A 25,427-nucleotide genomic window follows, 5' to 3' on the forward strand; every position below is an offset into this window, starting at 1 on the left:
GTGTTGAAATACTGCTAGGATCTTAAAGAAACAGGATGGTATCACATTTCATGTGTAATTAGCAAATGAATGTGTAAGTAGCAAATACTTAAAAATTAAATTATTTTTACATCTGTCAGATTGTCGAAGAAATCAAAATGGGCATTTCGTTAGTGTTGCCAGATTAGCATTTTTTTTTACCCTACTTTGCTCATCTAGTGAGAGAACTAATAAAAATTGGACCTCGGATCAAACAACTCTGTGGTGGACATAATCTGACATAATGACCGACATAATCTTTAAAACATCAAATATTATTTAACATGATATAAAAATATTTGTTTTATGTAAAATAAAATTTGTTTTATATTTTAAGTTCAAAGATCATTAATTCAATTACTTTTATTTAATGATCATTTACTTATCTCCTATGTTGTGTCAATCAACATTTCTGCGTGCACAATAAAATTTTAGAGAAATTAACAGATTGCTTATTTTTTATCTTACATTTGTGTTCTGATTATATTTTTTCCCATCGTGCAACATTACGCGGCGACATCACGAATGCGCGCGGCAAAAGTGGGGCATAGTAGAGAGTTTTTTTGATACAGTCCGATGTATTCAAATATTATTCCACGCTCCTTCTGGACTTTTCTTAATTCTAAGAGGTATACTTATATAAATCAAATATAAACATAAATACATAGTGTTTTAAATTGTCTAAACATTTTGTTATTTCTCTCCGTATATTTTGTAAGTGTTCTCGGCACGGGTAACCCCAGTGAGGTCACATTGTTTTTATTATAAATCATTGTTTACAATGTGAAAAAAATAAATGTATTACAAAATATTGACTCGTTTCTTACAGAATATACGTACATATAGATCATTAAACTTGTTAAAGTTATCATTCAGGATTCAAATCTTTAAGGGCCTTTGTTTATGTGTGTTTGGCAGAATGTTTCCATGTAAAATATTATAGTGTGCGTATTCACACAACAAAAATTGTATGTTTATTTGGTTTACTGACAAATACTAAATCATCAATATACAATATAGTCAATTAAACATTCGAACGCTCAATGATTTTTGAAAAAATGTAAGTAGGTACTAAAATATTTTATTAGTCATGGTTTTATGTAAAAGTTTTAAGCAGAGATAATGACTTGTACTATATAATCTGTGAGATAATGTAGAACTATTGTTTTAAGACGTTTTGTTAAAAATGATTAGTAAAAAAAACACTAAACTTATTTTTATGTCGTTGAATAAACTACATTAATTGTAATAAAAACAGTGGGTACCTATAGTCCTTAAATGTAACATTATTAGAATGACAGTTGTCAGAAAAACTGACGACATAACTTTGTAGTAACGTCTAAGGAGTTATTTATATTGTCACACGAAAAATTATTCATATCTGGCGTGTAAATTTATTTTTTTATTACATTGCTGGACAAATAAATCAACATAAATATATCAAATCAGCTTTAAAACTAAAATAAACCTAATTATTAACGACGTTCTTACAAGGTTACATCATTTTGCAAAAACGTTAGAGATGGGACAAATTGATCAATGTTAAATTGATCGAATAAAAAAATAATTCATTTAATGTTTATCATGAAAAAGTATAAATGTCTTATTTTTTGGTGAATAATTGTGTTCACACACTATGATAGGCTTGTTTTTGCGCTTTTATATCAATTTTCGGAAACAGAGTCTCATGATTGCATGAAAAAACTGATAAAATCGATTTGATCAGTGATCAGTAATTTCCCATCACTAATGAAATAAATTTGACAGATGTCATTCTAATCAAGCTATATTTTAAGGACTATAGTACCAAATTTTAAATAATATTTTTTTAAACATTGATTTAGCAACGCTTAATAGTAATATAATTATACTACTCGTTAGTGAAATGCCCTACATAACTATCTTACTTGGTGTATAATATACATAAACAAATCGATTATCAAGAGCTGGTGTATTCACAATACTCACACAAAAGCATTTAAAATCTACAGAATGGTGATTTTAAAAAGGTTTTATTAAATTTTAACCATCTTTTTTAATAATATCTGATGGGTTGGCGAGAGTGTATATAAAAAAAAAACAATGTTTTAAGATATTGTTATAACTAGGTATATTAATTTATTTTTACACGGGTACATTTTTTATTTAATAGCTGTGTGAATCATATTATAATAAAACCAATACACAGTAATTAAAACGCAAACCACAAGTTATTTTTTATATTAGATTGTTTGAAATGCATAAATAATGGGATTAATTGTTTATCAATAAGTTTATAAATATATTTTCAAAAATATAACTTGTACAGTGCATTTTATTTATTCTGTATTAATTACATGTTATTTAATAAACACAAAATATTCGATAAAAAGTGTACTTGTTTAAAACTAAATAAATGTATGACATTTTCTAAGCTGATGGTTTACACAATTTTCTCATCCAAAAAAGGTTTTTTAAAAACATAGCCCGTTCGACTAAAAATGAATATTAAGGTTTTTTTAAATCAACATTCCGTACATTTTAAAATGCGTTTGTGTAAGTTTTGCGAACGCGCCAGCACTAGATAATCGACATATGCGTACGTGACTAGATTAACTGAGATATTTATAAAATAATTAATTTTTTAATTTTTTAACACGCATCGTCACACAAAAAAAAAACTCGCACAAATGCACTTCTAAGAATTATATCTAACTGAACTGGATTTTTATAATTGTATTTATGTGGAAAACTGATTTGGCTTTATTTTATGTTTTTTTTATAATGTTGTGTATATTTTTTTGTATTGCTGTTGTTTTTCTTAATAAACAAAATTAAAATTAAAATTTAAAAAAAAAATAATGTGAGTATATTTAAAAACCGTGTTTTTTATCCATAGTTAATAATTACCCATACCTTGAATGTATATCATTATATTTTTACTATTTAGAATCGCAGAGAAATTCAAACGAACGCAGGAGCAGCCTGTGTATATTTTATTACCATATCATTAGCAACAAATAAAGCAATAGTTGTCTCTGTCACGCTCATTAGCGCGTCTTAGCGCAAGAGAGATAGAGATTATTTTTATAATGAGTATACCGCGCGATGTCATACCATGCGCTTATTCACAGATACTATACGCAAGCGCAATGTGTAAATGTTTAAAACGCTTTAAAAACCGTCGGGAAAATTATGGGGTCGTACCGTTCTGCGTATTTTAATATAAGAAACGGGAAGGTAGGGACATATTACCCTAGAAGCATTTATTATTGGCGATCAGTAGGGCTGTGTTGCCAAAAAAAATGGTACTACGATAGAAATATATATTGTTACCAAATACCAAAGAATTAAGAATAGTCCTCGCCTACTCGCCTATGACTCGCCTGCAGGCTGTATTAAATGCCGCAGCGAGACTTATTTTTGGAATCTCTAAATTCAGTCATATCACTCCACTACTTCGGGAATTGCACTGGCTACGTTTTTCACAGAGGGTGGAATACAAACTCTGTTGGCTTATGTATAAGTCACTGCTCAACTCTGCCCCGGAATATCTAAGGGAACTCTGCATTCCAGATGAACTAGCTGACAGACGTCTTACGCTTAGATCAGCTACATCTACGTCGAAAGGAAAAGTTATTACACCTCTACGCAAACAGCGCACTAAATTCGGCGAACGTGCATTTGCGGTCGCAGGCCCTACGGCATGGAATGCTCTCCCAGCAGAAATCCGAAACTGTGAGAGTGAAGTAATGTTTCGGAAGAAACTTAAAACCCACTTGTTCTCTAAATCATTTGAATAAATTCTTAGCATGTGGTGGAAAAGTAGTATGAAAAAGTACATTATTTTTCTTAAATTAAAAAGTTAAAGTTAAAATTAAATTTACATCTTTATATAATCACTTTGTAAAGCGCCCTTGAGGTATTATATTACGAAAATGGCGCTATATAAGTTATCCATAACTATTATTATTATTAGTCTAGAAGGCGCGTAGAATCGTATTTGAATTCATCGGACTGTGTCCAAAAAAAACCCCACATTGCTCCACTTTCGCCGAGCGCATGTGTGAAGTCACCGCGTAATGTTGCCAGACCGTGAAAAATATAATCATAATACAAATGTAAGATAATTGTATTTTAAAAAAGCAATTTGTTAAATTCTCTAAAATTTTATTGTGCACGCGGAAATATTGATTGACACAACAGAATAGATAAGTAAAGGGTCATTTAATAAGAGTAATTGAATTAATGAACTTTGAACTTAAAATAGAAAACAAATTTTATTTGACATAAAACGGATATTTTTATATCATGTTAAAGAATATTTGATGTTTTAAAGATAATGTCGATCAAATGTCCACCACGGCGTTGTTTAATCCGAGAGGTCCAAATTTGATGGAAATTTTTCAGATGGAAAAATAATAAAATTTTTAAGAAATGCATCTGTTACTTACACATGAAATATGATCCCACCCTATTTCTTTAAGATCCCAGCAGTATTTCTACACTTTAAAACGACACAATACGGCATAGTTTAATTCAAATCGCGAGTTGCGTATTGAGCGACGTCTACAAAGAAACTAATGGGTCAAAACGTAAAACGACTCTTTTAAGAGTCGTTTAGTCGCCTTCCGTTTGATGCGCGTATGCGGTTTCTGGACTATTCTTAATTTTATGTCAAATACCAGAATTTTTTTAATTATCAATCTGTCACGATGTTATCATCTTTCTAACTAAGTTTATCAACACGTAAATCATGTTGTTTACATACTTAGGAAAATAAATACTCAACAATAAAATATTTATATATTTCAATAAAATAATTTCAAGACACAAGTGACCAGAAGTTTCTACAAACGGCTTTCTCTGTAAAAAAAACGGATGTGAAATATTTTTCTGTGAAAGTCGATGCATGTTTTTATTGCAAACATATAAATGTCATAAAAACTTTGACTTTAAGCTGATTATATGAGCGAAATCATATTAATATAATATTTTTTGTAGGTCGGTATCGATCTCGGAGTAATTAAGCGCTGGTAGCGCATTATTACTCAGAAGTATCAATGGTCGGTCACAATTTACAATCAACTACATTTTATCGTATAATTTTGAACATCATTAAAAAAAATGGTTGGGTTCTTGAGAGTATATATTATGTTACGGAAATGACAGCTTTTAAAAAGAACAAGGAGTGCGGTGTGAAAGCTGTTTGGTAATCAAATATTTACTCAGTGAATGCCGTCTATATAACGCCTACAACATATAACCTATTCTCCTCTACGGATGCGAATCGTAGCACCTTACTAGGGCCCAAAACAGCAAAATACTGAGTTTTGAGAATAGACGTCTCGAAAGAATCTTGTATTAAGCAATAAGAGAACGGACGAAGAAAACTCTGGTGAGAACTGTCATCAAGCGGATGCGATACGGCTGGCAGAACCATATACTGTCGAAGACCATTGTGAGCTTCAACTACGCTTGCCTACTTTACAAGGCATCAGGCTTTTGACGTCCTAGACTACGGGACGTGAACCTGATCTTGGTTGACAATGGGGAGCTGGCAGCCGACAGGGATGCCTGGAGGTTCTTTGTGAACACCATATGCCCAACATGGGAGCGGACATGGAATTATGGTGATGATGACTTAACTTCAAATAAATTAGAAGCCTTTCGAAATCGTCCTCTTTTCAGCGATATTACTGAAGGCATATTCACAATTTGGATTTTGGAGCTGTCCATTAATGGAATTACTGACGTAATCTCTCCATAATCTATTTACTATGCAATGCGTATCGCAAATCCGTCTAACTCCTTGACTCTAGATTCTGCCTCTTTTGGGTTTCCCTGCGATTGCCTTTAGTACTTTCATCTCTGATGTTCTGAGCAGTTATTTGGTTTTTCAATTTAGTTTTTCTTCTTGGTTTTTTTCGTCTTTTTTATTTTCTCTCTATCTATCCTCGCCTCTGTTGTATACACCATGATTTGGTCAGACACACGTTTTGTATATCCGAATTATGTCTCCAATAATCATGTGTTCATTGTACTATACGACATTTCTTAGGCATCCAGATATTTACTAACTGAGATGGATATGTTCTCATCATCACTATGGCAGCATCATCTGCATGACATGTGAAATAAAAGCGTTTTTTTATGTATATTTATTCTGCTTGTATAAGAAAAGGTTTTAGGCGTTTATATTATTGTTGTATATTTAGTTATAAAGGTGCTAAACTTGCTTTGTTTCTTTGTTGTTCTCAATATGTGTTATTTTCTTAATGTTAATATTATGTCCCGAATTGAGTTGTTGTAACTACTGGGAATGTAATTACTACTTGTATAATATAGAATACTTTGTTTATAATATGATTTATAAATAAAATAAAAAAATAAAATTTAAAAGTTAGGTGCGAAGATGAAAACTAAAATGAGTACTTTTTAATAAAACCTGATCTGTTTTTTAAGGTATTATTTTATACAATCAATTTAATTATAACAGAAACGGAGAAAATGAAAAAAGTCCCAATTACACCATTAAAGAAGTATATGTGGATATAGGAGAATGAAGTAATGAAGTGAATATAGTAAAATTATGGAAAATTACCTAAAAATCGTTGCATGAAAGTAAAAGTTGGAGAAAATTTTAGTAATAAAAGAGTTGTGTCTATGGGAACAGCTCAAGGATCAGTCTTCGGACCGATTCATTACTTAATATATTGTAATTCCATGGAAAACCATGGAAAATTTTCGAATTGCTTCCAATTCGCAGACGATACTGCCCTCGTAATAAGCCATTCAAATGTAAAAACTGACCAAAAAATGCTTCAAGAAGATTTTTGAAATCTCATTAAATGGGCGCATGACTATGGCTTAGTAATAAATTCTAGAAAAAAAAAATTGTTCATTTCTCCCCACCATATACTTCTTTGACCAGGTGGATTCATCAACAATGGTTTGAGTTTGTCCAAATTTTTGCAGATAAGAACTGGACTGTTCAATTTAACAGGTCTCTAGGGGTTGAATCCAGTTCTTATCTACAACAAATTGGACAAACTCAAATCATTGTTCATTAGATATAAGTTTGATTATTTAAAATAAATATTTAGGGAGGAATAAAAAAAAATGTTTAGGTACCAGTTTTTCATACGCTTTCCGAGAAAATGGCCGACTTGTGTCTCTTGAGGTCTAATCATTACCTACTTGGGGACGGAAGTTCATATATTTTTTGCCTTGCTTATTTTCAAATAATTTACAAGGCTACTAAGGCCACTGTATCCTTCAAACTGCTCTAGATGTTTCAAGATTGGTGGCCTTATTTAAAACGTCTCTGCATTTACTCAAATTCTCAGTGTTTAGTTTATCAATCTACTGTATAATACGGTTAATTTGTTACCTGAAGTAGTAGGCACGCTAGGTTAGACTACCAAGCTCAGTTTGGGTTAGGTTAGGTACAGAATTTTTACCTATTTCGGTCTTAATCTTGATAAGAAACTGTCTTACTGTCACCAGGGCGGTTGCCCCACGGGGGCCTCGTGGGACGAGGGGGCCTGGAAGGTCTGAAGGGCTTCTGAGGCCGGTTGGGGCCCTGGTTGAACCAGCCCGTAAACCACCCGGGCCCGTGCCCCGGGAACTGCGGTTTGGGGGGCCGAGGGGGGCGCTGTGGTCTCTGAGGCCACCTGTCTTGTGTTATAACCCCGGCGGGGATCCAGTCTAGAAAACCACCAAAGTTGCTGGATCCTTCTGAATTTTCGGACTGTGGTTTTTCAGGGGGGCGGTTATTGTCTTGATAATCTATGAACAAATAACAGTTTAATAATGTGATCACTGACAGGTTATAAGCCCAGCTAATGTCTCAGCTTTCATATTTTCTGTTCAGAGATGTTACACATTTATTGAAGCATCTGGGCTCCGATTACAATGGGAAGTTAACAAAGTTATCTTCGACTGTCTATTAAGAAAAACCGATATTTGTGTACGAAAGTGAGTATATTTGCATGAACATTCAAAGTATCTTCGTCGGTAACCTTCAATTGAACATGTTTAACAGAAAAAAATGTATGCATATTTTGCTTTTCATTCAGAAAACTTAATTTTACTTTGTAGATAAAATTTAAGATAAGTGTTAACTTTCCATTGTAATCGGAGCCCTGGTCAGTCCACTTTATGCGAAAGCAAATCATGCTTAATAAACATAGGTCTAAAACGACATGGATTTTTTTTAAAGTTGCTACTTAGTAAGGCCACATTCACAGCGCTGTGCCTTAATTTTTTTACCCTTTGGGTTTTGTAGTTTTTGAACTACAAGTAAAACAAATATCACATTTTACAATACAATTATTCTAAATTTTATATTACGAGAAGTTATTTTGCTCCTCAAAAATAAATAGTTTACCGAGGTGAAATGACGCATAATTAAATAGACACGTTACAAGCGTAAAGAAAATGGCATTTCACCATGATTAGACCAGATGTTACACAAAAAAGCCCTTATGTGTGATGAAAAAATGATTTAATTGCTCTGCAACGGTGAAAAACCAAACAGATGAATTTTTTCATTCGTATATGCAATGCAATGGGGATATATAACTTTTTTCTACAATTAAGTTAAATTAACAAGGGTCTATGAAATACTGTAGAGCAAAAAAAAAATTTTTTTTAATTCGTAGCATAAAAAATATTTTCAACGTATGATTTTTAATTCCCGTGAAAACGGCTCATTACATAGGCCACTCCCCTAATACGTCACGATTCGGTTAAATTTTGTTTGTAAGCGTTAAAATTTAAATAGAACATCATCACGAATATTGTGACAATTGTTAACGCCAAAAATGTTGCGTTTTTGAGGAGACATATTTTATTACAATTTTATTTTTAAAGTTACGTATGAGAACATTTCTCCAAAATATCTATATTGGTTTAGAAAATACAATTAAATTTTCTAAATCTATTTCACATATTTTTATCGTTATTCGTAGTTTCTCGATTATGGAAGGTATAAAAAAAAATGTTAACATTTTTTTAAAATTTCAACAGTTGCCAACTAGTGTCGTATCTACGGTAACAAGCAACATTTAAATAATGTGAAATAAAGACTAATGTACGTCTTTTTCTTATTTGAATGATTGCATGTGTATTGTGATGTGCTATTTCTTTTTTTTTCAAATGAAGCGCCTCGACACAACACCCACTATCCATATAAACGATACACGCCAGATGGCTCCCTAACACACCACTCCACAACACACGAGAGCAATGTATTCCTACTTTTACGGGTCTATTTATTATACCTGAGTGCTCAGGTGATTTTTTATGCTCTAAAAATTCATTTTGGATGAATAACGTAATTATTTTCCAAACATGTATAGGAAGAATTAATAACTACTAATTTTATTTAAATAATTGTGCTCGTTTAAATATCGAGCTATGATCGCAAAAGCATTGTAAGCGACAAAAAATATTTACCACGCAAGAGACCTCGGGTTCGATGCTCGACATAGTTGACATGAAAGATTGATTTAAAAAGGTGTTTTTACACTAGAATATTTCATAGTCTCTGGACTGGCACCTGAAACGTAAGACTGATCAACTTACATTCACGTAAGAAAAATAATCGAGATACGCGGTACGCTGCAATTGATGTAATTCAATGCGTCCTTTGGTACGGAAAGGGAATGATGATGACAGCGATATTTTTCTTCTTAACTATTAACGATATTGATACAAAAAATACATATTCAAAACAAAATTTGTTTTTTTCGTAAAATACTGTTTTTGTCGGTTACGGTATTTTGGCAATCATGACTCGATATGACATAATTCGTTTGTATGCTGTAAATGTTGATCTTAGAATATGATATTTAGATAAAACTGCACCTATCACTGGCGGCTCCCGACCGAAAACATTGGCAGTGCATTTCTTTACATTTTGTCGAGTTGTATATTAAGTTTAATAATATTATTACAATATGGCAGGTCTGACGTGATAAACGAGCAATAGTATGACAGCCCGCGCATCGGAACAAGGAAGCTTAATTTGCCGAACATTATACGCACGTTATAGTTAACTAAATTCGTACTAATATCATGTCATTACGCATGTACAAAGCGACATTACAAACGAACTTCAAATCTGCGCATGCGTTGGCAATGCCCGGAATATTTATATTATCTTCTTCATCTAACACACAATTCATTGTTTGAAGCATTGTCTATCTCGCTCAAATGACGATTTTTGGAGATATGAAATATTTCTTACAAATTTAGGGTAAAAGATTGTGCAAAACAGAATATGCACTGGGACGATTGCGCATGCGTAGACAAGGTGAGAAAATCGTCCGCTAGAGTCGATTTCGCTAGATCTTTTGGCGCTAGTATTGAATATTATGATGTTGCGTGTATATTATTGCAACAAATCCCTGTTTCTTTCTATCTACTTATAACATATTTTTACTATAAATAAAATGACTTATTTATTTACACAAAATTTTACTTGGCAGTACACTGCACTTATGCACATACTAAGAAACCGCCCCTGCACCTAATTCATGTAATTATGTTCAATTAACACGTTCACAGATTATTCAGTCGTTACTTCACTACACAATGTATGTAACTATGTCTCATGTCATAACATGCAGGTAACAGGTATGAGAAAAGTAGCATCGTAATCGAATATCAATCAATTAATATTCCTGTCTTGTGGTAAAACATTTCATTACTTTTCTATACGTTTTCCTTATTTTCTATTCGTTTTCCTTGGTCGAGTTACCCGATGTAATACTCAGTTCTACTGCGGTCCATCATCGACCAATTCACCAGTAATGCGGATGCATGTACTTGCGAACCAATATGCTAACAACATCGATGTCTTGTAAATTTTAAATATCAATGTATATGTTCCATATCAAATAGAACGTAATATTCTGTTTATATTGTATTTTATAACATAATGTATCTAGCTGCTTTAAACCTTTAACTGCATTTCTTTAGCTTATTAAAACAATATAAATATAGATTATTATTTCTTATTTTTTTTAAAACCAACTAAACTTCTAAACACAGTTCTATATTTCATTTCTTTATATTACATTTTTTTAAATTTATGTTGTTTATACACTCATCTTTTTATTTTTATACCAACTATACTTTTTAACATTTCTTACTTAACGTACTATTATTTGGCATATGATTTATTGCTCCTATTTCTTGTATTTCTTACTATAGTATTGAGTGAGTTTCTAGAAAACATATCTCAATTATCACTTCAATTATGTTTATATATATATATATATATATTCCTTTTCTGTTAATTTCAATGATACTCTTATTTTGTTTTTTTTTAATACTACTAAATTTTACTATTATTTTGTTGATTTTAATGATACCATTATTTTGTATATTTGATTATGCGTGATTCTTAATTTGTATAACTTTTATTTTTAAAATTATTTCTGATTATCTTTTTTACATTATATTCTTTGGAATTTTATTATTTATTACTTATATCTTTTTTTTTTAGATTGTTATTCTATTGCATCACATGTCATTATAATTTAATCTAATTCATTTTACTATGTATTTTTATTGTTATTTATTGTGGCTTGACACGGGCATAGACTAAAACATATTTAAACTGGTGTAATTTTGAATGAATGAATAAATAAATAAATAACACTGATCCTATCTTTTATTGCTTTATATTGTATTTTTTTAATTTTATTTTGTTTATATACTAATTATGTAAAATAAGTAATAAATAATAGTATGTAAAGCCGTATGGGCGTGAAAAATTAATAAAATAAAAATAAAATAATTCGGAAATTAATTAGAATTATTAGTAGCATGAATAAGAATTATTAGTTGCATGAACCCATATTAAAGATATTTATTTATAAAAACACATTTTTTAAGTAAAAAAGCATGTCATCCATGTCATCCATCATGTCGGGATCGAACCCGAGACCTTTTGCATAAGGGCTACAAGGCGGACAAAAGTTTTAATTTAGTAAATTTTAAATTAATTAAACTTATTCATTTATAAAGTTGTATGAACCACTTTAACGTTTGAGTTATCCGTCGAACGGTATGATTTTTTAAAGTTTTGTATCTTTGAAATTTCTCCGCGTGTGACGTATCAAGTTCGCTTCCCCCTCTCCTCGGTCACTTCTACCGATTGGTCCGTTGACTTGCCGTAAACCAGAAAATCTTTTACAACGCTCTTATCATTGGTTGATTTTTAAGAACTAGTGACGTCGTTCAAAGTAGTTGTTTTTTATTAATATATATTAATTTTTTTCATATATTTTCAAGAAATATTTTTTATATCGATTTCCTTATAGGGTTGATCTTCCTCATTACTATCATTGCTATTTATAGTATTTATTTTTTATTTTTTAATGTATTTAAGCACCTTGTAGGCTTTTACATGTTTTACATATATAAATGACAGACATGTATTTTACACAAAAGTAGCAAAAAAAAAAATGAACTAGGATGAATAAGAAAAATAAAAAATATTAAAAAACCATCTTACATGTTAGTAAAAAAATATATGCATTTACATATTGTATATATTTATAATATATTATATATTGCAGTAGAGAAAACAGAAGTGCATTTTTTTCCCACCAGTTATATCAAAAGAATCTTAAAATCAAACGATTTTAGAAAGATAATAATTAAGAATCCAGATATAAGTTATTAAAATGTACACAATTTATATCAACAAAGTATTATTTATGTATTTAAATTTTAAGTTAATGAATTTGTACACTGCCTTTAAAATTCAAAAGTGTTACATCAAATATATTTATATCATTTGCGTATTCCTTTGGAAACGCATGAATTCTCGTTATGGGCGAGTGTGCACTGTAGTTTCTTGTAGATACATTTACAAACAAGAAATTATTAAATTGGGTAACCCGGCCGGGCATTTGCAAGTTAATTAGCTTTAACAGTTGGGAACAGTCAAACATTTAATTTAATATTTTATAATGTTTGTACATTCGAATATTTATCCAAGTATATATAATTTATGTTCAACTGGAATACCTAATTTAAAATGAACGAAACGTTAAATTTTATATTGAACTCTTTTGATATAATTTATATGCAGTTTATAATATGGAGACCAAATAACCGAGTTGTATTCAAGTTGGCTACGTAATAAAGCAACATATACAATTTTCATTACCTATGTCTCCTATTTCGGTTTTTCGGTTTCAGTTTTCATGCTTTTATTTGTTTTAGTCTTTATATGTTGACATTGTACGAAAGAAACAGAAGATTGAACTTCTCTGAATTCACAAATTATCTTGTTTACAAAAACCATAAATTTAATCAAGAAATGGGTGTAGAAATATTATATATTAAAAAAAATGGTCTTCGTTAAGACAATCAAAATAAATTAGAAATAATTTAAGCCATTAACCAAAAACTCCCCATAATAAATAATCAATTCAATTGAACTTCGAGTTCTCTTTTTAAAATATTCCAGTTATGCTTCATATTATTCTCTTTCTCTCTGTTTTTTGATTCGTTTGTTTCTTTCTTACAAAATTTTATAATATTAATTAATAATAAATTTACAACAACGCGAGTAGTATCAAGTAGGCTCAAGTTCTGGTGATAAGGAAGTAACCTAAAAACCGGTCGACGTATAACTCAAAAGTTATTGGTGTATACAAATTTATAAAAAAAAAATGTAAAATATCATTCCATAAAGTGACAAAAGTTTTTGACACTAAAAAAATATTTAAAAGAAGTTTTAAAAAATGGTCAAATTTCACAGGGAAAAATCAGTTAGATTTTACAATGATTAATAAGATTTTAGAAAGTTACCATTGTGATTTTTGTAGGAATTGTTTATTTCTTTCCCTCATAAATACATATTTCAGAATAACAATTTTTGATAGGTAATTTTAAACCAGTTATTGGTTTTTTTAGATGGGTCGGTTGAATTGAAATTGGTCGATATGATTTTGACGTCATCGGTCGAGTGTTGACGTCACAATTGTCAAGACCAAACATGTCGCAATTTTGAGGAGTCATCTTTTTTGACAATTTTAAATCTTACATAACTGATGGTTGTCGACAGGGCTAGATTTTATTTCAGAGAGAGAAAAAAATGTGAAAAGGAAATACGAAATTCCAGGCATTTACAGGGCTTATGACCTGCTATTAGTAACATTGAATAAAATTTTCAAGCATTGTTAAAGAAGTGAAATAATTCTGGCAGAAGAATTTCACCCTCATCAATAATGTTTTCAGCACTTTTTCTTCACAAATATCAGGAAGAAGAGTTTAAGATTCACAATGTGTAAAATGGCCGCATAAACCAGCCAATGACAGGTCACCATAATGCCCCCTAATGCTTAGATTTCCATATACCCCTCTAAAACAAATTTCCCTCTTTGTTGCAATAATTTTCAATGGTATTTCTCTAAAAGTTTTCTTATTGAGAGTTTGTTTTTCCGCCACGTATTTTAGGGCCCCGATTACAATGGGAAGTTAACAGAGTTATCTTCGACTGTCCACAAAGAAAAATCGATATTTGTGTACGAAAATGAGTATATTTTCATAAACATCTGATGTATCTTCATCGGTTAACTATAATTGAACATGATTTTTATGTATTTATATATTTATTTAATGCTCAAAATACACAATTTTATCGTAGAGCACAGTTGTAATTTTTTGATGTGCCGACTTGTTAAAAAATTCCATGTTCAGTCGGGACTCTTCTTTATATAAAAAAAAACACTTTTTCACATAGTTAACAATATACAAAATAATCAACACAATATACAAAATAACAATAGAAAGATATAAATAATAAAAATTTATACATTTTGAAAAATGGAATGCAGAAAAGTTATATAATAATACATGGCAATATGTTATTCATAATTTATAGTAATTTTATAATTCAAAAAAATCTGAAAAAAATGTATTGCTTTTCATACAGAAAACTGAATTTTACTTTGTAGATAAAATTGAAGATAAATGTTAACAACAAAGTAAAATTAAGTTTTCTGTCTGAAAAATATAATATGCATACATTTTTTTTTCTAAAAATGTTAAATAATAGGTTACCGGCGAGGATACTTTAAATTTTCATAGAAATATACACATTTTCACACATAAATATCGATTTTACTATATACCGTCTCGATATGTACCAATGAAGATAGCGTTTGAAATCGCGGCCCTGATATGCGTAATTATTGTAATATGTTATCAATTTTAATGACGTGTATCGATCCATGAAAATGCGTTGGTGTTTTTTTGTGATTGTCAAATCACCTAACCGCCGTAATTTTGGCTCGAAAACTTTTCATGTGGGCAGAGTAACCTGCATGACCCACTTAGATCGACGACTATTGATTTGATAATGCAAATTGCATAATAATTACAACAAAATGTGTGCCGAATGCGTCACCATGCGATTGTTTAAGTAATTTGCAAATATCTGTACGTCGGGAATGAGATAAAATTAATGTAAACAACAAAATATTTGTTTATGCCTAAACATGGGACATGCGTTGTTAACGAAAAGGCGGACTGTAAATGAAAATCGTATTTCATTCAATTTTGTTACTGGGAAATATTTGAGAAAGGAATAGGTATATGGAGTGGATACCTACCTTTAATATAATGAATGTTCTTCAATTTCTGGCACTGGATCATAAAATGAACTATAAAATGAGACAATATTTTCCACGACGCGCGACGATTCCAACCACTTTTTATCCGATTTTATGTCAAGTCAAAAATGTGTTCCCTATTATGATTTGTAATAATTGTGTCATTGAAATAATTTTGTTTAAATTAATTCTTTATTTTTTTACAGTAAATTTATCTTACATTTTTAGGTTTATGTAAAATATTTTGTCATTTTTACTTACGGCGTTTAATTTTTAATTTTAATAGTTATAATTTATCTTTAATATAAGATTATGTTTGTTAATATTTTGATTATTTTGTTGTAATTTTTCTAGTTATTAAGTTCTATCTTCCTTCTAATTTTACTGTAAGTTTCTATTTCCTGTTAAATAGGCACTATCAGGTTTTGGTGGGTTTTTCTGTTAGTGCCTATTTCAATTTATGTTGAAGTTTTTGTTGGTTTGGATATGTGTTTATTATTACAATTGATATTTTGATGTTATTCTTGTACTTATATTTTTCTTGTCTTTTGTTTGTATCTATATTGTTATTCCTTTTTGTTTATGTTTTTCTTATGTTTATAAATGTAACTTGTTTTTGGCCGATGTTATCAAGTTTTGGTAGTAGGCCCTAATAAAGAAAAAAAAATGTTTGGTTTTTGTTCTAAATCCGAATCTTTTAATTTTGAATATCTTCTATCTTGATGCTAGGTAGGTACCATAAGGATGGGTCAAATGAAGGTGGGAACGAAAGGTAATCGGCCAGGAATAGTATCGATAAATGCTGTTATTTACTTAACATGCGTTGTATCGATCACAAACTTTTCACCGGTAAGAAATGTTTTTATCTTAATCAATACTTGTCAAAATAGCTATTTTAAGGTTAAAAAACGTCTTATTAATATTATGTTACCATTACTTATCAGTGGCGAACGGCGATTTTATTTACAGGTAAGCTATAAAAATATAATTTATTTGTACCTACATATAGTAGGTATATAATACATTATATTATATTATATTATACATACATTTTATTTTAATGTAAGTGATATACGAGTTTAATATCAATTGCTATTTTTTCTGTGGTTACGTGTGATACACCAACTCTCATTTATGGAATCAACTCAAACGACGTAACTTCGTGACATATTATTTGTGTAGCTATATTATCCATTACTTTAACAAATAACTTATGCTTATAAAAAATACCACAATGAATTCAGTCAGTATTGGATATTCTCATTACGATTGAAATGTCAACTGGCTGATTTGTTCTAGAAATGAATAATGCCAAAAACAGCCGCGTCGAGGGCCACATGTGTTGCGAGTCATATGTCAAAAGTATAATCTCAAAGAAAAATAGTGTTTAAGAAATAATGTTTGAAATAATGTTTTCCAAATCGAGAATCTTCAAAGAATTTGTGTAATCTGCAAGTTTACTCTAGGAGAAAAATCCTGCCACTGAGTTAAATATGTTCAAAATATAGTACACTTAAATTATTATGAAAATAAAACTTTGTTATCAGTGTTACACAATTTTATTCTTTTACAAGAACACAACTATAGTTTCGGGAGAGCACTCCTCCCATCGACGGGTGATATAAAACTGAGTGAGTGCCATATCACCCGTCGATGGGAGGAGTGCTCTCCCGAAACTATAGTTGTGTTCTTGTAAAAGAATAAAATTGTGTAACACTGATAACAAAGTTTTATTTTCATAATAATTTATAATGAAGTGTTACGAAGTGAATGCCGATTCAATTAAAAATATAGTACACTTATTTGTATGAAGAAATAAGCTAGAGTAATTGAACCTTGGCTCATTGCTGGTGCTGGGCGCGGTTTATTTATATGTTTATTTATATTTGGAGAAAAATACAAATGGTGGCAATAATTTATAGTAAATAATAATAATTTGTTTGTTTTTCTGTAAATAAAGTCTCCGTAAAACATTATTTTGGATAGTTAAATATAATGGTAAGCTGCGCATAATCGTTTCTATACACGATTCGCCCCTGTTACTTATATATCATATCTCTGTCCTACTCAGTTCGTCAGGCGTATAGTGAAACGATAAACAAAGGCGACGCGTATGCGGAAGGGAGCGACATACTGAAAATAATACCTGTGTCGATATTCGCTAATAAGCGGAATGGGGAATGTTGTAAAAACGTAAAGTGGCCACTCAACCCAGCCAATGATAGGTCATAAGCCCTGTAAACGCTCGAATATCGATAATCCTGAATTTGAAAAAAATTCTACCTCATCTCTGTAGGAATATTGATAAAAAAAAAAAAATACTGAAAATAACTTACAGTAGACCGATGTAAAAAGTCCGTGCTTTTTTCTGTGCTACTTGTTTTGCTTGTCAAAGTCGACGTGATATGGCGTAACGATACTTGCTTCCTCCGCTGGTCATTCCTTTTCTTTGGAGATGACTTTTTAGCTGGGATTTGTATGTAGTGTTATCTCTTTATATTATATCTCAATGGTAATAGGCTCCATTAGGTAAAGAGGCCAATATAATTATATTTGTATTTGGTAGTTATTTTCTGTATTTATAATTAATTGTGTGTTGTGTATTCAAAACATATTTTTTGTTTTATTAATATATTGTTTTAAGTGGTATGAAACAGATATTATTTTGAACAATTTTTATTTAATTGTAATACAATATTTGTAAATATTTCATAATCAAATGGCCAATGTGAATATAAAAATAAGCTTTAAACAACTGTTAAAATGAATATCAAATCGGGTCGTGGTCCCGTGGCCAGTGTCTTGGATTCATAGCTCAAAGGTCCGTGGTTCGAATCCCACTCTACCCCAACTTGATTACCATTTTCTAATAGTGAGTCATTTACAACTCGTTGAAAATGGCCCTCAAAATAAAATATTTGGGTAAATCGTAAGAACGCAAATATTTTTTTTTTCTTTAAAAAAAAAAAAAAACCTACAACTAAAACATTGTAACTAAAAAAATAGGTTACCCATAAAACAGAACTTAAACTACACTATTTTAACTGATTAATTTTATTTGTACTATTATTGAAGGCAACATTTAGTCTAGAATTTAGGAAAAATACCATTATTTTTACTTACAGTACTTGTATTACTTTTAAAAACATTAAAATTAAGTTGCTTTTTTAGTAACTTTCCTGTACTATTTCTTATCTTCAATTTAAGTGAACGAATTTAAGTTAAATATTTTGTTTTTATATGAATACTTTATGTACCTAAGCTAAGTCTAAAATTCAAATGGCGTAATCTGCTTGTCAAAAAGCAATTATATTTTTGTTAACTAAAGCATTCAATCATATTAGAAAGTAATTGTTTTTATCTAATGTTTATTTACTTCTTTTATTATAAAGGCGCAATTTTGAAAGTAGAGCGTTTTAAAATGGCAAAATCGTATGATTTTTGTATTTATTAGTCTTAGTGAAAAAACAGGTATTTTTACGCAATGCCAGATTAATTGAATCGAATCAAATTAAACCAATCCGATTTGTATCTAAACAATATGACCTTCATAAAAAATCAGTAATTAATTTCATCTTCGTTTTAAGTTAAACCACATTTTTTTAGTAAAATTTAAATCACCGATTATTAAAAATGCATGGGTGATTTTGGATCAAGGCTTTTGAATTGGTATACTTAAATAAAAATATTTTTGTATTTGCTCTTCTATCTATCAGGGAGATCAGTGGAAATTAAATTAAGTTTTTTATTAATTCTAGTTGGGCAATGGGTATGGCTAATAACGACATCAAATTATCGACGGTAAATTCAGCTAAAGGCGCCTTTATCAGACCTTAAACATTTTTTCATCAGAAATAGAATCCATACCTACAAATTATTGCTTACAAAATCCAACACAAAAAGCAACGTTAAATTACAAATTATGAAAGGTGTCAAAATGTTTGCGGACTGGCTGGACTTCCTTCCTAGGGAGTTATTTAGATCTAAATTTGTTGCAACAGAGGGAGAATCATTTTTGAGAAGGGCTTATGGAAGTCTAGGCATTTACTGGGCTTATGACCTGTAATTAGCTGGTTTAAGTGGCCACTTTACACACTGTGTAACATTCATCATTCTGTCTATGTTTAAACATCCACATTTTCTCAACTCTTTCATCTATTGACTTTTGTGAAGTAAAAGAGCTGAAACCTTTACCACGTGTGTGAAGTTCATCTGGCTGAATCAATTCACCTACTAGGCAACGCCTGAAAACAATTTTCCAATTTTATACTTTTCATACTTATAATATAAGATATTAAACACTGATTTGAGTCAATTGAATACTTTATTTTATTTTTAAAATATAAAAAGAAAAAATCCGTAATAATTGTTTCGCCTTGGGCATTTTGAAACGAATGCGACTAACAAGGCGAAACAATTGTCACGGAATTTTTGTTTTTATATTTGTAAAAATAAAATTAAGTCAACAATATTTTGAGTTTGTCCAAATTTTTTTAGACAAGGACTGGATTCAACTACCTGGGGAGCTGTTTATATGAACATTTTACAACAGAGATGAATAACATTTAAGAGAAGGTAATATAGAAGTCTAGGCATCTACAGGGCTTATGACCTGTCAATGGCTGGTTTATGTGGCCACTTTACACATTGTGTAACATTCACCATTCTGCCTATATTGGAACATCTATATTCCTTCAATTCTTTCATCTGTTGATGTTTGTGAAGTTAAAGAGCTAAAACCTTTATTTATGCGGGTGAGATTCATCTAATTGAATTATTTCACCTACATACTAGGCAACGCCTGAAAATATTATGTGCGTAAAGTGGCCACTTAAACCAGCCATTGACAGGTCATAAGCCCTGTAGATGCCTAGACTTCTATATTACCTTCTCTTAAATGTTATTCATCTCTGTTGTAAAATGTTAATAAAATTAAGTGTTAAGTAGACTCAAATCAGTGTTGGATTTCTTATATTATAAGCATAAATATGTAGTTCTACAAAATAAACGCCAAATTCATAAATAAAGAAATAAAAAATACATACTTCTTGTTTTTATCATCATCATAATTTATTTTCCTTACTCATAGTGCATAGGGCACTGAATTGGCACACCAATCACAGCGTATCTTGATAATTTTTGTTACATTTATTTATTTCATTTTATTTTTATTTAGGATTTTTACAGCTATTACATAAACAAAATAAGTAGAAATGTCTTAACAATGCTAAAGCCAATTTTAAAAATCCACTGTAAATATAACGACACATAATATATAAGAAAAGAAGTTTAGTAATTGTATTTGTGTGACGTTTGTATTCATGTGTATGTGAATGTGTATATGCGTGAATGAATGAGGGAGAGGATACATGTGCGTGTGGGAATGAATGAGGGAGATGGTGCGTGTGTGTGGATGCGTAAGTATAAAAAAATAATTGTTTAAAACTTGTAAATTGTATTAAAAATGGTACAATAAAGAGCTTAGTAAAAAGTTAGAAACTTTTTTGTTAAAAAGTGTGGCGGGTCGACAACGACGGCACGAGCCGAACATTGCCGAACGCCGACGTAGAGCGTACGAACGGGCCAAACCGGCTTCGAGAAAACTACCGGATTCCGACCTCACCGCACGCGTCTTCGAGGCACAAAATTACCGCCAATTTAGATTTACCAACTTCATTTTATTTTGCCTAATATAGTTATTAGAATCCTTCTTTCAATGTGTTAGCTTCAGTAGTTTAGTTTCGTGAATAAATCTTTGTGTAAAACGTAAGTACCCTGTTTTACTTGCTCTCATTCTGTGCACCCACATAACTGTGTACATCACAAAATTAGGCCACCAACTAGGTGCCTACATAAAGGTGGTAACAACACGACTAAAAGTGGTATACCCCGACGTTTGAACACGAAAACACAACATTAAACAATCAATCACGGTGACCCCATTCAAATTCCATAAAAATTGCGCAAAATTTCAGACAGAAATATCTTCGCTTGACAAAATTGTACAACAATTACTTTTTTTCGGTCGGTACATGAAAAATTTAAAATTTCATTTTTAATTTGATTGCACTTTTAATTTATTTGTAATTAATCAAGGTTAATCTATTTCAAGGTTAACTTATTGTAAGGTTAATTAATTTAGTATAATAGAATTATATTATAATAATTATAATATATAATAGAATTAGATTTTTCAAAGACCGAGCGAATCGAGTGAATTTTTCTGTCGGTAACAATCTTCAATGTAAATGTAACTAATGTAAATGTAATTAATGTAACTAGTGAATTGATTAAACTGTGATTAATTTCTTAACAATATTACTCGGCCGGGATTAATTCAAACAGGTGATTCATAATTTAACTAAAATTATTATAAACAAACATAATATAATACGTTCGAGCGACTCGCTCACCAAAAATCGCACGCCGAGTAATACATTCCTACAACACATATAAATTTTATTTTTTTTTATTTTTCTTGAGTCGAACACACAAACAATTCACACGAACATTTACATAGGGTGCCAGATTGAGTAGAGGTACTTACAGGGTACCGGAACATAATTATTTTTGACAAATATTATATGGCGAGACAAGCGTGACGTAGGCATCCGAAAGTTTTCTCCTTGTGAACGCACTGCGGGAGTAAGTTTTTTTTTTACCAGCGAAATCTATCGGAAATATTTTTCAGCTGGCGCAGTCGTGCACAATACTTGCAATTTGTAAAATTTTATTTTTGTAAACAACTTGAAACTATCAAACAAACAGATATTCGGGCGGCTAAGCCGACGAATGTTTAACTTAGTACGTGGACATTAGTATCCATACTTTTTTTTCTATATACATTATATCGTGTGACTGTACTATATATGTTTATATTTTTAACCTAGGCTATGCATGTTATTATGTGTTACAGATTTGAAGTTTTACCATAAACATTTTTAAACTTGATATATTGTACAACGGACAATCAAAAGGAATATTAATATTGAGGGGACCACTCAGGCTTGGAGAATACAAATACCTAATAGTTGGAAAATGTGTTCCGCCGTATGGTAAAATAATTATTTAAATTTTCTGTTTTTAATTTTCTTTTCTATAACTTGCACAGTACATACATAACAAATAGTGACTCTGACATTTAAAAAAAAATAAATATTTTTGTTTGAAATTTAAATTTAAATTTAAATTTAAATCTAATAATTTAAACTTAACTTTTTAATACAACTACACTCATTATTGAATACTTTTATTTCAATATTTTAACTTATACTGTAATCATTATTACATACATTTTTCTGAATTTTTTTTTTTAAAAACGAATATTTTTAAACTGTAAACAATGGCTAACAAGGACAACACTGACTTGACAAATATCAACACAGCAAACAACATGTTCCACACGGATAGGATTAGCGTTAAACTACCACAGCTATGGGTGAACAACATCGAACTTTGGTTTAAACAGATAGAAGCACAATTCGAGTTGGCAAACATAGTTTCAGAAGACGCACGTTATAGTCACTTAGTGTCAAAACTTGAACAAACGCACATAGAACAAGTTTCAGATATTTTACTCATGGAACCGAACCGAGCAAAATATACGAGGCTGAAGGAAGCTATAATCCAACGCATGGGCTGTCCACAGGACAGAAGGAGAGAAAAACTGTTTTCTTCCTTACAGCTTGGGGATCGAAACCCATCCAGCCTACTTAGAGAGATGCGGACGCTAGCAATAGGTTTACAAATAGACGAAACGACGTTGCAATACTTGTGGATACAACAACTGCCCAAGACGATCCAAGCGCATTTAGCCATAAGCGAAGATGACTGGGATAGGCAAGCGACGATAGCAGATCGCCTAATACAGGTGTACACACAGGATAATGTAGCGGTAGTAGGTACCAACAATAAAAATAACATTTGTAGTTTAGAACAGTCCGTACAAGCTCTAACCCATAAGGTAGAGAGTTTATTTCACACAATCAACAAACAGCATAGTCACAACAACAATAACAATAGATTCAAACACACAACAAGTAACAGCAGTAACAATTTCAATAACAACAAATACAACAACAATTTCAACAAAACAAGCTATAGGGCCAACGGAAATAACAAGAAAACTATTCTTTGTTACTTCCACACAAAATTTGGCGATCAAGCTAAGAAATGCGTCACACCATGTGAATTTAAACCGCATCTAGCTTCAAAAAACTAGATGGTCGAATCATAGCGGAGGCGGCTGATTCAACCAACACAACACGTCTCTTTGTTAAAGATCGTGATACCGGTGTGTCATACCTCGTTGACTCCGGATCGGAAATATCATTAATTCCTAGATCTTTACACAAACGCCATGGAGAAAAGTCTAAGCTAATTCTCTATGCAGCGAACGGGACTACGATCCAGAATTTCGGAGTTACCACGGTAACACTGAATCTGGGATGTAAACAAATGTTTACATGGAAGTTTATAATAGCGGATACGACACGCCCTATTATAGGAGCAGATTTTCTCCACAACTTCCACCTGTTAGTAGATGTTAGGAACAAACGGTTAGTAGACAATACAAACGGCAAGATAGTCAGAGCATTTGACATCTCCACAAACAACAACATAACATGTTCCATATCATTAACAGACAAAACCAACATTTACCACTCACTCATATTGAAGTATCCACAACTAGTAGATATCAATAAACCAGACGCAGGGCTGGATAAACACAACACAATCCACCATATAGATACCCGTGGCAAACCCGTTATGTGTAAGACTCGTCGGCTGTCCCCAGAACTACTGAGGCAGGCGAAGCAAGAGTTCGATCACATGGTGGCTCAAGGTATTTGTAGACCCTCCAAGAGTGAGTGGGCCTCTCCATTGCATATGGTGAAGAAGAGCGATGGTACTTATCGCCCTTGTGGCGATTACCGTAGCTTAAACGCACAGACGGTACCTGATCGTTATTCCTTGCCACATATCCACGATATATGCAATGACTTATTTAACTGTAAAATTTTTTCCAAAATTGACTTACAACGAGCATATCACCAAATTCCAATTAATGAAACTGACATTAAAAAGACAGCTATAACCACACCATTCGGGTTATTTGAATTTGTAAGAATGCCATTCGGACTATCATGCGCTGCACAAACATTCCAACGTCACATCAACGAAGTCACAAGAGGTCTAGAAGGAGTACACGCATATATCGACGATATATTGATCGCTTCACCAGACGAAGAAACACATGTGGAACACTTAAAAGCTTTGTTCCAGCGACTTCAAGATCATGGAATGGTGGTAAACCCATCTAAATGCGAGTTTGCCAAGAAAACACTGTTATTTCTTGGTTATGAAATTTCGGCTGAAGGCATCGGACCCTCGCCAACAAAAGTGGAAGCCATCACGAACCTCAACAAGCCAGAAACCATTAAGCAGTTGAGAAGATTCTTGGCCATGGGAAACTTCTACCGAAGATTCATACCACGAGCAGCACACAAATTGATACGACTACACGATTACCTCAAGGGAGCAAAAAAGAATGACAACAGAAAAGTAGAGTGGAACGAAGTCACTACACACGATTTCGAAGAGGTCAAGAACTCGCTGATCAACGCCACTAAGCTTAGCTACCCAGAGGAAAGCAGCAAGATGTCAGTGTGGACAGACGCCTCAGATTACGCAATCGGAGGCGTGCTACAACAAACCACAGACGGCATCAACTACAAACCGATAAGTTTCTTCTCAAAAAAGTTGAACAAGGCTCAGTGTTCATAT

General features: G+C 31.5%; 1 protein-coding gene across 1 annotated transcript in view; it reads right to left on the reverse strand.

Annotated features, from left to right (window-relative positions):
• Positions 1 to 25,427, reverse strand: part of LOC148279208 (uncharacterized) — a 64,469-nt gene that overhangs the window by 1,808 nt on the left and 37,234 nt on the right. The window contains exon 4 of the mRNA XM_088230310.1: positions 7,498 to 7,788. Coding sequence (XP_088086436.1) covers positions 7,498 to 7,788 — 291 coding nt within the window. The remainder of the gene's footprint in view (positions 1 to 7,497; positions 7,789 to 25,427) is intronic.

The sequence above is a fragment of the Micrasema longulum genome, unplaced genomic scaffold (assembly GCF_059751315.1).
Source record: "Micrasema longulum isolate JH-2025_06_02 unplaced genomic scaffold, ASM5975131v1 h1tg000746l, whole genome shotgun sequence".
Lineage (NCBI taxonomy): Eukaryota > Metazoa > Arthropoda > Insecta > Trichoptera > Brachycentridae > Micrasema > Micrasema longulum.